The sequence below is a fragment of the Panthera leo genome, chromosome B4 (assembly GCF_018350215.1).
Source record: "Panthera leo isolate Ple1 chromosome B4, P.leo_Ple1_pat1.1, whole genome shotgun sequence".
Taxonomy (NCBI): Eukaryota; Metazoa; Chordata; class Mammalia; order Carnivora; family Felidae; genus Panthera; species Panthera leo.
The window spans coordinates 93,095,637-93,108,525 of NC_056685.1; the positions used below are offsets into that span (position 1 = coordinate 93,095,637).

Sequence of the window (12,889 nt, forward strand, 5' to 3'; positions counted from 1 at the left end):
GAAAATATGCTAGATAGTCTACATATTTAAAGTCAGAAATGGAGAAAGTTTTGAAAGGAAGCCATGGCAATAGATACGGTGTCCTAAGGAGAAATAAAAGAGTGGCATAAAAAGGTAAAACAAATGATATCTTTTCTAAGACTGTAGAAAGTCTTAGAAAAAGAAAGAATATATAAAGAGATTTAACACAAATGTGCCTAAATTGAGTCTCCCTTCTTGATTGACCGACTTTTAGAAGTAAGGGGCTGATGGTAATGGCTAGTTTGCAGAAGCATGTTCATTCATTGAAGCAATTGGTTATTGGTAGATTAAATGTGTTTAAACCAGTTCTAGTAGTTACTTGTTAATTATAACTATAGAACTATCATTTCTTGATTAAGAAGATTTAGAACTTATTCTGGTGGCTACTTTATATAATGGCCACTGACCAATTACTGTTTTCTAGGAATGTAGGAGTTTTGTATTCTTACATTATTTTCCTAGCCTGGAAACTTTTAGGATCTTCTTTCTCTATCCTTAGTATACTGAAATTTTAGTTGTTTCTTTTTGGTTTGGTTTTGATTTCCACTAATTCATCATCCTGAACATGCCATAGTTTTTCAGTCTGGGCACTCATATTCTTTAGTTCTGCCTCTGATTCCTGACCATTGTCAGGCTCCTTGTACCTTCCCCCATTTCAGGAATAGATATTTGGTCTGCTTTCTCTGCTAACTCATTTACCATTCATGTATCCCAGGGGTTGGCAAATTTTTTCTGTAAATGCCAGATAGTAAATATTTTAGGCTTTGTGGACCAGATGGCCTATGTTGTAACTACTTAACTCTGTCACTAAAGCAAGATAGCAACTACAGACAATACACAGATGAATGGACATGACTAAATTTCAATAACTTTATGTACAAAAACAGGTGATAGACTGGATTTGTTTGCAGACCTGTGCTGTAGTCTGTTCATCTTTATTGGAATATTGCTCAGTGAGGGCAGGAATTTGTTGTTGTTGTTCATTGGATATATCCCTGTACTTAGTAGGCACTCTACTTGGGTCTCAAGGTTACAGATGGTTCAGGAAAGGGAGTTAAACATGCCTGTCACTGCCATCTTGTAACCAGTAAAATATCCCTTCATGCTGTTTTTCAGCCCCCCCCCCTTTTTCTACTTAATATAGAGCAAATATTCTGTATAAATTTAGGATAGGGTTGCAAGTTGTAATTTTGTGGCTTCTTTCTACCTCTGATGTTGCATAAAGAGCCCTACCAACAGCATCCTTTAGTAAGTCTGTTTATGGAACGTGCCACACTAGTATGGTAGAGTAATCATTTTTAAGTTACTTGGTTGAATATCTAATTTATAAAAGAAGCACATGAATACAAAGACATTACTTAAGAATTTTTTTTTTCATTACAAGGTACTAGCTTTTGACAAGCGTGCACCATGCGTGAGTATAAGCTAGTTGTTCTTGGCTCAGGAGGCGTTGGAAAATCTGCTCTGGTAAGTCATTCTCGCTGTACTTAAGCTAATTCACTCCAACACATGTTCTTTTTCTGTTGAGTTTTAGGTTTTGATTATCATTTATTTTGTCTTCATTTATTTTTAAGGTGAAATCTCAGTGATTTTAGAAGCAATATAATATTTTTTTTCCTGTAATTTTAGTCAGCTTTTACTTGTATCTGGGTAGATCATATTCTCTCTGGTGTATTAGTTCCAGACCAACATGAGATAAGCAGAATACAATTTGGGCTAAGCACAGAACACATAGATGTGTGTCCATCTGTATTCTGAGCCAGATAGGAATGAATTTTGGTCTTTCTCACTGTGACTTGGCTTATAATATACATTTTATGCTAAAAAATATTAAAGCTTATAAAAAACCTTTTTCAAATATTTCCTGTGACTGTCCAGTTTTCACATTATTTTAGCAGCCATGCTTTCCATTTCAAGAATAGTATAGTAAGAAAAAAGAAAACTTGACAGTAGTGGCTGGGGAAGGGGAGAAACTCAGGCTAAATAACTTGAGTACATCTAGTTCAGTTCAACAAAACCCCACGATAAGACAGATTGACCATCTAACTCAGCCACTTACATTGGCCACCATGCACAGAACTTGATGTGTTTAGATCAAACTGCGAAGTATGTACCATGGGACCTGAGCTGCTCTTTCACTTGTAAATGTATCCAAAGTGATGGGCGGTGTCTTGAGGGTGTATGCACTTGTGTACACAAAATAATTAGCCTCTTTCTAATTCAAATTCAAGTTTAAGCCTTGAGTTTGTTTGAAATAGAAGACATTAAAAATTTTTTTAAATATGTGAGCTCTAAAGTTAGAATTACCTAATAAGGAGCATAGTGGTTACTAATGTTTTTTAAAAAAAGCTTTCTAAGGTAATTTTCTCACCCAATGCATACTTTAAATATAGTGGTGGTTTTGTTTTCATCAATGGCATAACTGCCTATATGAAATCAATAGTTTAATAGTTTAAAGCATACAGATTTGGATTTGTAGTTTTCTTTAAGAAGTATAATGGTGTGCTATTTATTTTTTTCAGACTGTACAGTTTGTTCAAGGAATTTTTGTTGAAAAATATGATCCTACGATAGAAGATTCTTATAGAAAGGTACATGTTACCCTAGAAAGCCTTTTGCTTTAGACTTTAAATATAAATGAATATTTTTAGCTTTGTAAGTGTTGAATATTGTTTACAAAGTAGGATGAAGAAGCTGAGTTAATCTATAAAATTAGTAGGAAAAGTTCACACTTGATTATATCCTGACATTGCATCCTTACCAGTTAATGAGAATCTTAAAACACTTGTTCTCTTTCTCTCTCTCAGAGAATTTTAAGTTTACAATTAAAGTTTACAATTAAAATTATAATTTGACACACAAACTTCAGAACGAGGCCATCTCAAGTGATAGTTCCACATCCCCTCACCCTTCCCCCAAAGACTGAACACTCTCAGGTTCCTTTCCTTTTAAACTAGAGATGGAAATACAGAAGTCTCCCCTAACCTTTTTACTTATAACTCTTTGAGAAAGTGCTACTGCTGCTGTTAGTGTCCACTAACACAACATGTGACAATAAAACTTAATATGAAGACGTTTTTAATTAGTCGGGAGAGAGTTCTCTCTTATGTAATAGCCAGCTTGTCCTCTGCTGCTGTGTAGATACTGTTTTACTTCTTATCCTAGGAAATGTTAGGTGGAAAGAGGTCACAGGGATATATAACTTATTTGATACATGTCTTCTTCTTTGCTACCAGAAATGTTCCAGTGCAGCGAAGGCGATGTAGTTATCTAGAGAAGTGAAGGTATATCTAAGTAAAGTATGGCAGTGATGAGATAGAATGACTTCTGATCTTATTTGGAACTACTACTGGTTTAAATTATTTTTTGAGCTATTTTGGAATCCTTTCCTCCCCAGAATTAAGTTCTGAGTGATTCGTATTGAACTTGGATCTTGTAGGTTTCTTTGAGTTGAGAACACATGGTTTTAGGGGCATCTGGATGGTTCAGTCTGTTGAGCGTCTGACTCTTGATTCTGGCTCAGGTCATAATCCCAGGGTCGTGGGATCGAGACCCACATCAGGCTCCACCCTGAGCATGGAGCCTACTTAAGATTGTCTCTCTCTCTCTGCCCTTCTCCCCTACTCGTGTGCTCTGTGTCTCTGTAAAATAAAACATTGAAAAAAACAAACAAACAAACAGCATGTCGTTTTGCACCTTACACAGTTTTGGGATTGAGACCCACATCAGGCTCCACACTGAGCATGGAGCCTGCTTAAGATTCTCTCTCTCCCTCGGCCCTTCTCCCCTACTTGTGTGCTCTGTGTCTCTGTAAAATAAAAAAAAATAAAAAAAAATAAAAAGCAAGCATGTCATTTTTGCACCTTACACAATTGGGGGGGGGGGTAGGGTCAGTGGACCTTGATTATCTAGCTGTTTTTTTCTCCTGTTTTATTCAGGTATTGCTTGAGATTAGTTGTAAAGTAGCAATCTCTATTTTAAATGTCATATTGGCTTTTGTATATAATGAGGTATTCTTTCATATCTTACAAAAATGAGGATGTATTTTGCTTTTTCCCCCAGCAAGTTGAAGTAGATGCACAACAGTGTATGCTTGAAATCTTGGATACTGCAGGAACGGTATGTAAAACAAGTACCAAAGTATATGTACAACTTGTGTAATATTGACCTTGTAAATACTAGTACTCTATAGACAAATACTAGTTAAGCTTATTTAAAAGTTTACTACTTGCCTTAAATCTTAAAGCTGTTTTGTTCTCTTGGATTCTGTTTTTTATGCGTGTGCTTTGTAATTGCAGCGGGTCATTTATTGAAGAAAAGTAGAAAATTTGTTTGAAAATTTTCAGCCTCACTAGTACTTTTAAAACAAGTTAAGCTGTATTACCATATTTTAATTAATGTGGAAAATACTTTGGTAAACATTTATTTCTCAGTGGCTCTGTGAAATATCTTGAGCAGTATCTTTTTTCTTTCAAAGTATTTATAGACCAACTTAGATTTGTTGGTATCTGAAGGTGAAGGGAAGATTTATTCTGGGTATATGGTATTCATTCATCTAATGTTTGAGTACCGGAAATGTGGCATGGGCTGTGTTCTTACTTGCAAAGGCTCTCAGTCTAGTGAAGGAGGAAAAATGTGGGAAAATGGCAAGATAAGGTAGGTAAGCATGCTGGTGGTCCCCTTAGAGCTATAGTAAACTAGCTAGTAAATGAGCTGTGAGTAACTTGGGGATTGTTTCCGTACCCTACATATTATATGTTAAAAAACTGCCTTTTGGGGGCCAGGGTGGCTCATTTAGTTAAGCGTCTGACTTCAGCTCAAGTCATGATCTCACGGTTCATGAGTTCAAGCCCCGTGTCGGGCTCTGTGCTGACAGCTCAGAGCCTGGAGCCTCCTTCGGATTCTTGTGGAGAAAGGATATTTCTTCCCCACTTAAGTATATTTATTGCACATAAATCTGCTTTGGTTGTTTTATTGTTAAGTAAAAATTTCATGAAATACCAGTTTTCAAATAGCATCTTGCCATGGACTATAATTTTAAGTAATGTTACATAATACTACTATATTCTTCATCAAGCACTAATTATAGACGTTTAAAATTATCAAATTAACTGTAAGAACTTTATTATAGTTTTTTAATGATCCTTTGTTTCTGCTATAGGAACAATTTACCGCAATGAGGGATTTATACATGAAAAACGGACAAGGCTTTGCATTAGTTTATTCCATCACAGCACAGTCCACATTTAATGATTTACAAGATCTGAGAGAGCAAATTCTTCGAGTTAAAGACACTGATGATGTAAGCTGATTTCCTAATGAATATATTTTATTTCAAACCCTTATTGTAGTGATACCCAGTTTAAGAATTTGAATTTAAATCCAATTTAAAGTTAATGTGGTTGGTGGGGGGTTGGGGGACTTGTTTCTCGAAAGCTTTTTTCCTTAAAAGGCAGAAATACATCTTTAACACTCATAATATTTTCAAATATATATAACGTGGAAAGTAAGAAATCCCCTCCTCCCTTCTTAACCTGTGTAAAATAAATTTTATCCCCCTCCTATCTTTAAATCATGCATTTGGTGGGAAGGAAGGAAAGATGTGGGTAGCAAATGTTACTAATAGATGTTCTATACATTTCTGGTAGACTTAAGAGCCTTTCTAACAAGAATCAGAACTACGTATGAACACACCTCAACTGATAGAAAAGGAGCATAATAATATTTTTTAGAAGGAAGCCAACAAATGCATTAGATTCTAACATTAACCTGCGTACCTCTTCACAGTGCACCATAATGGAGTTTAATCCCTGTAGGAAACTTTAAAAGGATTACTTAACTTCCTCATCATACTATAGATAGCAGTTCTCAGAATTGATCTTGCATCAGAACCAGCTATATGCCTGGTTAAAACAGATTGCCAACTCTGACTCCCAGAATTTCTGATTCAGTAGGTCTAGGATTAGGGCTCAAGAATTTCCATTTCTAACAGGTTTCCAGATGGTGTTGATGCTGCTGGTCTGGGTATCACACTTTTAAGAACCACTGTATTATATACATAACTTAATTATAAGCAAATATTGTGAGAGTTCAGAAGCATCTGTGGGAAATGTTCCCATTTCCTCGACTTCTAAAACAGGAGAACTTTCGGGAATTATTACATCTTTACAGCTCAGTGAACATTTCACAATTAGTCCGTTTTCTGCTATTTCTGATAATTAGTGTTCTATCAGTTACGTTAAATTAAATAAGTATGAATATAAAATTTTATATCTGTTCCTAAAAGCCAAAATTCTTGATATTCTAATTTGGATTTTTTTCCCAAAAATTCTCTAGAAAACCAATCTCTAAATGATTAATAGGAATTTTACAGAGTAAGTATTATTTATCTCTTTAGTGTCCTTTTAAAGTTACAGACATCACATGATTAAGGTTGTCTAAATTTTTAGTAAAAACTAAAACTTTTAGGAGCTTTCCAAATTTCTCCTTTTTGTATTATTAAATTAAGAATGATTATTTGATAAATGCATGTCGGTAAACCAAAAAACTTGTAATTGATTCACATCCCTTAGAAAAACATTTAAAACTTTTGAAATATATTAACATTTCATAGTAATACCCTTTTGTACTTTTTAAAAATATTTTGTGTTTTGCTTACTATATTTAGTTATAAGTCCATTGGGACATAATTTTAAAGTTTTTTTCCCCTCTTTTATAAGTACATCATAGCTTGTTTTCTAAAAATTTCACATGAAAGGTTCTGAACAGAGTTAAGGTTTTCATATTTGATTATAAATTTTATTACATATTGTTTAATTTAGTATTTTTCTTGGGCATAAAAAGTAATCCTTAGGGTTGACTCTTAGAATTCTTTGGATTTGAATGTATAGAGCATATTCACTTACTTTTTTTTACCCTCACAATTTTGTTTTGTATTTTTAGGTTCCAATGATTCTGGTTGGTAATAAGTGTGACTTGGAAGATGAAAGAGTTGTAGGAAAGGAACAAGGTCAAAATCTAGCAAGACAATGGAACAATTGTGCATTCTTAGAATCCTCCGCAAAATCAAAAATAAATGTTAATGAGGTATGGTGACATACTTTAAAAAAAACTCTTGATTTGGAATTCAGGATTTAAAATTAATGAAAAATATGTGTGCTGTGTGTTAACACAGCTCCAAGTTAATGCTTACTCCGGGTGCTTGTTGATCTTCTAACCAAAAATCTTATGTTAAATATATACATGTTAATAAGTAGCACAGCTATCTATTATAGCCTCTTTATTAAATGCTGGAATTTACCATGAAAAAAAGAAAGACTGGACAAAAAAAGATAGGGGTGGGAAAGACAGGATTAAGAGTTCAAGTGTGTGTGTATAAAGGATGTTTTGTAAAAGATGGACACAAATTGGGGCACCTGGGTGGCTCAGTTGGTTAAGCGTCCAACTCTTGATTTCCATTTAGGTCATGATCTCACAGTTGGTGAGTTCAAGCCCCGCATTGGGCTCCACACTGACAGCATGGAGCCTGCTTGGGATTCTGTCTCTCCCTCTCTCTGCTCCTCCCCTGCTTGCTCTCTGTCTCTCAAAATAAATAAAAATAAACTTTAAAAGAAAAAAAAGATGGAGACAAATTCAAGAAGGCATGCACGGTTCTTGCTTTGAAGGGGCTTAAGTAATATTGTAGGATAAAGATACATAGAAAGATTTAAAGAGTAAAAGTTTGTTTTCTTTGAATGGTGTTAAATGTTCTAATGAACTACAATAAGATCTCTGCTGCTTCTTAAGTCAGTGTTTGTTTTAAGGAGAATAATTTTAACGCCCCTAAAAAATAAATAAGAAAATTTAGCAGTTACAGAAATACCTGGTTTTACTTATTCCTTAACTGAACATAATACTTGTTGGAGTTCATATATATATGCATGGAAAGTTCAGTCTTTCATTTTACTTTTTCTTTTTCTTTTTTGGGTTTTTTCCTCCTATAAATTAAAAAAAAAAAAAATACTGTGTTTGCAGATCTTTTATGACCTAGTGCGGCAAATTAACAGAAAAACTCCAGTGCCTGGGAAGACCCGCAAAAAGTCAACATGTCAGCTGCTTTAATATATTAAATGCATTGTAGCTCTGAGCCAGGTATGTTAATTTATCTTTTTCCCTAACCTTTAACTTCAGCTTCATTAAGGGCACTCTATGAAGAAAACGAGTATAGAATGTTTTGTTCTAAAAAAAAAGATGGTTACTTCCTTTTTAAGATATCCATAAGTTAGTATGATATCCCAGTAATTAATTATTTCCTTTATATATCATCAAAAGTAGGGTATTTCATGTAACTGAATATTGTAGGTAAGTTCATCCAATGTATACTTATGCCCCACTGGGACATTGGTTTGTGCTGACGGTATTGTGGTGAGCAAAACGAACCTTCTTTCCTATCTATAGCCTTAAGCTAAGTCAGGTCTAGTGGAAGAATTAGACAAACAGTTGCAAAATATGATAAATGCAGGATAGTGTAAGTCCAGCATCAGATTGATAGTAAAAACTCCTGGCACTCAGTATTGTCCACATTTTATTGAATTCTCACAACAGTCCTCTGAGGCAGGAGCTGTTATTCTCATATAACAGATGAAAGAATTAAAGCACAAAAAGATTATTTCTTGTTCATGCCCTGCAGTTAGTAAATAGCAGAGCCAGAATTTGAATCCAGTGATCTGAGTTCATGGCTCAGAATTTAAACAATGAACTAGCTCTCAAGCCCATGCTTAGTCACTATGCTGTTATAGGTCCTATAGGAGCATATATACCTGGGGCACCAAATTAGTCAAATATAAACTGCAGATTCAGGGAAAGTCCATCAGCAAGAGACATTGATAGCCAAAGAGTTCCCAGGCATAGAAAACCACAGAAACAACTCAAGAGATGAGACAACGAAGGAAAACTGAACATGCAACATTTTTATATAGTTTTTTAAAACAGTCATATTAAATGAGTTAATATCAGAGTGCCTGGGTGACTCAGTCAGTTAAGCATCCGACTTTGGTTCAAGTCATGATCTTGTAGTTCGTGAGATCAAGCCCCGTGTCGGGCTTTGTGCTGACAGCTCAGAGCCTGGAGCTTGCTTCAGATTCTGTGTGTGTGTGTCTGCCCCTCCCCTACTTGTGCTCTGTCTCTCTCTCAAAAATAAACGTTAAAAAAATTTTTTTTTTAATTTTTTTTAAATGAGTTAATACTTGTAAATCACTTAGATCAGTACCTGGTACTTGGTAAACCCTCAACTATCATCTGCTGCTCTTTGCCAATGAGAATGGTTTCTTCCCCCCTTATCATTAAAACTATATTTTACTGTACTTATCCTTGAGAACTTTTAGTATTTGTGGCTCTGCTACTTCCTGTGTTAAAATGGCCCTCTACTATAGCACTTCTGATTCTGCCTCTTAGAGTTTCTGTCCCTACTCTGCATTTAAAGCTTTCTGTTTAGATAAGTGCTCTCATTCCTGACATCCTCTCACTCCTGACCACATGCCCATTCTTGGCACACATGTGCGTGAGCTCACACACTCCCATCTGTGCTATTCAATTTGCTACATTCAGTCTGCTAGGATTTAGAAAAGTTACCAAACTCATTCAGACTAAATGAGGACTTAAAGTTCAAGGCATTTATAAAAATTGCTTCAACAGCCATATCTATATTAACAGCATTTCTGGAACTTGCAGCAAGTCTGAACCCCAGAGAAACAGTAAAAAAAGAAAACTTTTTCGTAGTCAGGAATGTATACAGAAAATCATCCAAAGAAAATAAATATTTGGCAGAAAGAGTTCTGATTTTACTTCTTTTACATCACTCACAAACTTTTTAAGTTTAATTACGTATGATTTTAGCGTAATACCAGCTTTTTCTGACATCCATCTTAAGTTGATCTAATTTGTTTAAATATGGAATTAGAACATTGATAACTGTCAACTGTTAAGAGCCATCATGAAATAAATTCTGTTTTGTCTGCTTCTCTGAACTAGCTCTGTAGCCACTCTTCCTGGAAGAGTATGGAAGAAAGGTCTTGGTTTTCTGGTATTAGAAACACTGGTTAGATGTGCATTCTATACTTCTGTAATTCTAGGATTGGAAACATTCATTTTGTTAATGTCGCTCTGTTTTTTAATCCTAATTCTAATAAAGTTGACCTGACCTAAAGTTTTAATGTGGTGTTTTTTATTATTCTGCTTTTAGTCTTTGGAAGGGTAATACGCAAAAATTTGCACTAAGGTACATTCCCTTTTTGTATCTAAAACTTTCATTTGACTGACTTTCAGGAGGGCAGCAGAATAGATGAAGTCATTCCAAAAGGATGAAAATGTCTCCCCATGCTTTGCTTTGCTATGAGTTGTGTGTACATCGTTACGAATGTAATGACAAGGGCCTGTATTCTCTTCATTTTCTAACACTTTAACACTGTTGTTTTAATGTGTTCCTTTGGATCTTGAGTGTGCTGTTTTCAACCCATGTTTTCAGTGTAATTTTTTCGTTTTGACAGGTCTGAAGAACTGTTGCCCAATTCAACAGTGCCAGCATTCCAACTTTGTTAAACCTACCAACATCTTAAATGGACTTTCTGTGGTGGTACCCTTTAAGAGGCGGATGAAAGCTACTACATCAGTTTGCACATTCTAATCACTTTCCAGTATCACAAGAGAGATTTTTACTTATATAATAGTCCTAGAGTATGCAGCTGGTAAAACCAGAGGCTACAATCCAGTATTACTGCTAAGAGACATTTTTCATCCACCAATGTTGTACATGTATGAAAATGGTGTACTGTATACTTTAACATGCCCCATACTTTGTATTGGAGAGTACAATAATGTAAATCCTAAAAGCACCACTATTTTAGCATAATAAAAGAAAGTCCAAAGAGCTCCTATATAGACTACTCCAGATAACTTCGCTTCTTTGATACTTGTAGCTTATTGTAATTTTTTTTAAGAAATTCAAGGTCATTATCATTGTATTGTACAAATAAGTGCTTTGATTAACACAGCTATATAGTTTTTTTAATTTTTAAAAAAACCTGTGGAGACAGTGATCTTGTCTTTAAAATATGATAGTCCTTTCAGTATAATGTCTTAGATTAAAGACGTTGCCTTTAATATCTGTTGGGAAGGAAATGTCCAGACTTTTCAAATCTTTTATTATATGTTTCCTTTTTTGTTTACATAGGGAACAATGTTTATAGTTGTGTGTACAGTGGGGGTCTACAACAAGAAGTGTATATTTTCAAACAATTTTTTAATGATTTAACAATTTTTGTAAATCATTTTCAGGCTTCTGCAGCTGTAGATTCTCACTGTGAATCCCTTGCTTGCTCATGCATAAGTGTATTTGCAATACCAAATATACAGGTTTAGTATTTTTGCCTGTTAGTGATTGTTTCACATGTGTAACGTTTTGGTTGAGATGTTAAATGGTGGACGAGTACTGTGGATGTGAATGTGGGAAGTAATTTTAATCATGTGTAATTGGTCACAAGGCCTAAGTTGCAGTAACTATTGCTGTTTTATTTAACAATGCCTTGTTGCTTTGTATGCATTAACGTTTGGGTGTAAAGATTGTGTGTCTATCCAACAGGGAGCCACAGTATTTAAATTGACCAACCTAATGTTACAACGACTTTGAGGTGGCCAAATGTAAACTAAAAGCCTTAATTAAAGTGGTGCAATTTTGTATAACTTAGCATCAGTAGTTCAATAAATTTGGATTGCCATGCAAGGGCTTGCATTATAATTACTTGCCACTTGACTGTGTTTTGTGTAATGTTTAACAGTGCTAGTAAATAAATATGGGTTTAACTTTTTAAATGTAATAGGTGCATTTTACATAGTGTGATTTCATAATTTAAGATTTGGACAAGCCAGATTCATTCATTAATTATAGAAATGGTGAGTGAAAGATGTCAGATTTTTTTCCCTAGTATTGTTTGAATAGCCACATAAACCACCTTTTGAATTTTTTCTTGGAAAAGAATTTTGTAAATCAAGCAATATTAATGAACGTATGCCTTTTGGGTAATGTTTAGTAGCTCTTTGAAGTGTAGGGGAAAGAATTGAAAATACTTCGACAAATGTTACGCTTCATGGGTTTTTTAAAAATACAGGATGAAGTTATACTTAGAATATTATGGTTATAAAGATCTTGGAATGAAGTGGACTCAAGTACTACTTTCTTTTTAGATAACCTGGCTTTTTCTTATGTGTGCTATAATTCAGTTATTTGGAAATTTGTAAACCAGTCTTAACTCAGACTTTCTTAAAGTATTTCCCAGTCACTGGAGCATATCAGCAATCGATTAGTGATGCCATCTAATTTAGGGGTGTCTACTAATCTCTTAATACATGCCATGTGAATGGAACTTTATTTTTTTTTTTTTTTAACGTTTATTTATTTTTGAGACAGAGAGAGACAGAGCATGAACGGGGGAGGGGCAGAGAGAGAGGGAGACACAGAATCGGAAGCAGGCTCCAGGCTCTGAGCCATCAGCCCAGAGCCCGACGCAGGGCTCGAATTTACGGACCGTGAGATCGTGACCTGAGGTAAAGTTGGACGCTTAAGCAACTGAGCCACCCAGGCGCCCCGTGAATGGAACTTTAAAGGCTTTCATTTTAAAGAAAAAGGTTTCATCTTTTACAAATTTAACTCCAAGAGTTCCATGTATTTAAAAGTTTTATGTATCTAAAGAAAAACCTGTTCTTTCAGAAGTCTCACTTAAGAGACTTATCTTGGAAGAACTAATAGTCATTGTGAGAAAAAAAACCCAAAAAGTGGGATTATGGGACACTAAAATTGCCTTGATTTGCTGTGTCCTGTTATACCCATTTGACCTTC

The 12,889-nt window shown here is 34.8% G+C and overlaps 1 protein-coding gene across 2 annotated transcripts in view; it reads left to right on the forward strand.

Moving 5' to 3' along the window:
- RAP1B (RAP1B, member of RAS oncogene family) overlaps positions 1 to 11,791 on the forward strand; it is a 45,243-nt gene extending 33,452 nt beyond the window's left edge. Inside the window, exons 2-8 of one of the 2 annotated variants that reach the window (XM_042947116.1) lie at positions 1,406 to 1,488; positions 2,544 to 2,612; positions 4,084 to 4,140; positions 5,183 to 5,323; positions 6,964 to 7,107; positions 8,035 to 8,151; positions 10,545 to 11,791. In XM_042947116.1, coding sequence (XP_042803050.1) covers positions 1,432 to 1,488; positions 2,544 to 2,612; positions 4,084 to 4,140; positions 5,183 to 5,323; positions 6,964 to 7,107; positions 8,035 to 8,121 — 555 coding nt within the window. In that variant the 5' untranslated portion in view covers positions 1,406 to 1,431 and the 3' untranslated portion in view covers positions 8,122 to 8,151; positions 10,545 to 11,791. The remainder of the gene's footprint in view (positions 1 to 1,405; positions 1,489 to 2,543; positions 2,613 to 4,083; positions 4,141 to 5,182; positions 5,324 to 6,963; positions 7,108 to 8,034; positions 8,152 to 10,544) is intronic. The other variant, XM_042947117.1, reaches the window with a different exon arrangement.
- Positions 11,792 to 12,889: the final 1,098 nt, after the last annotated feature.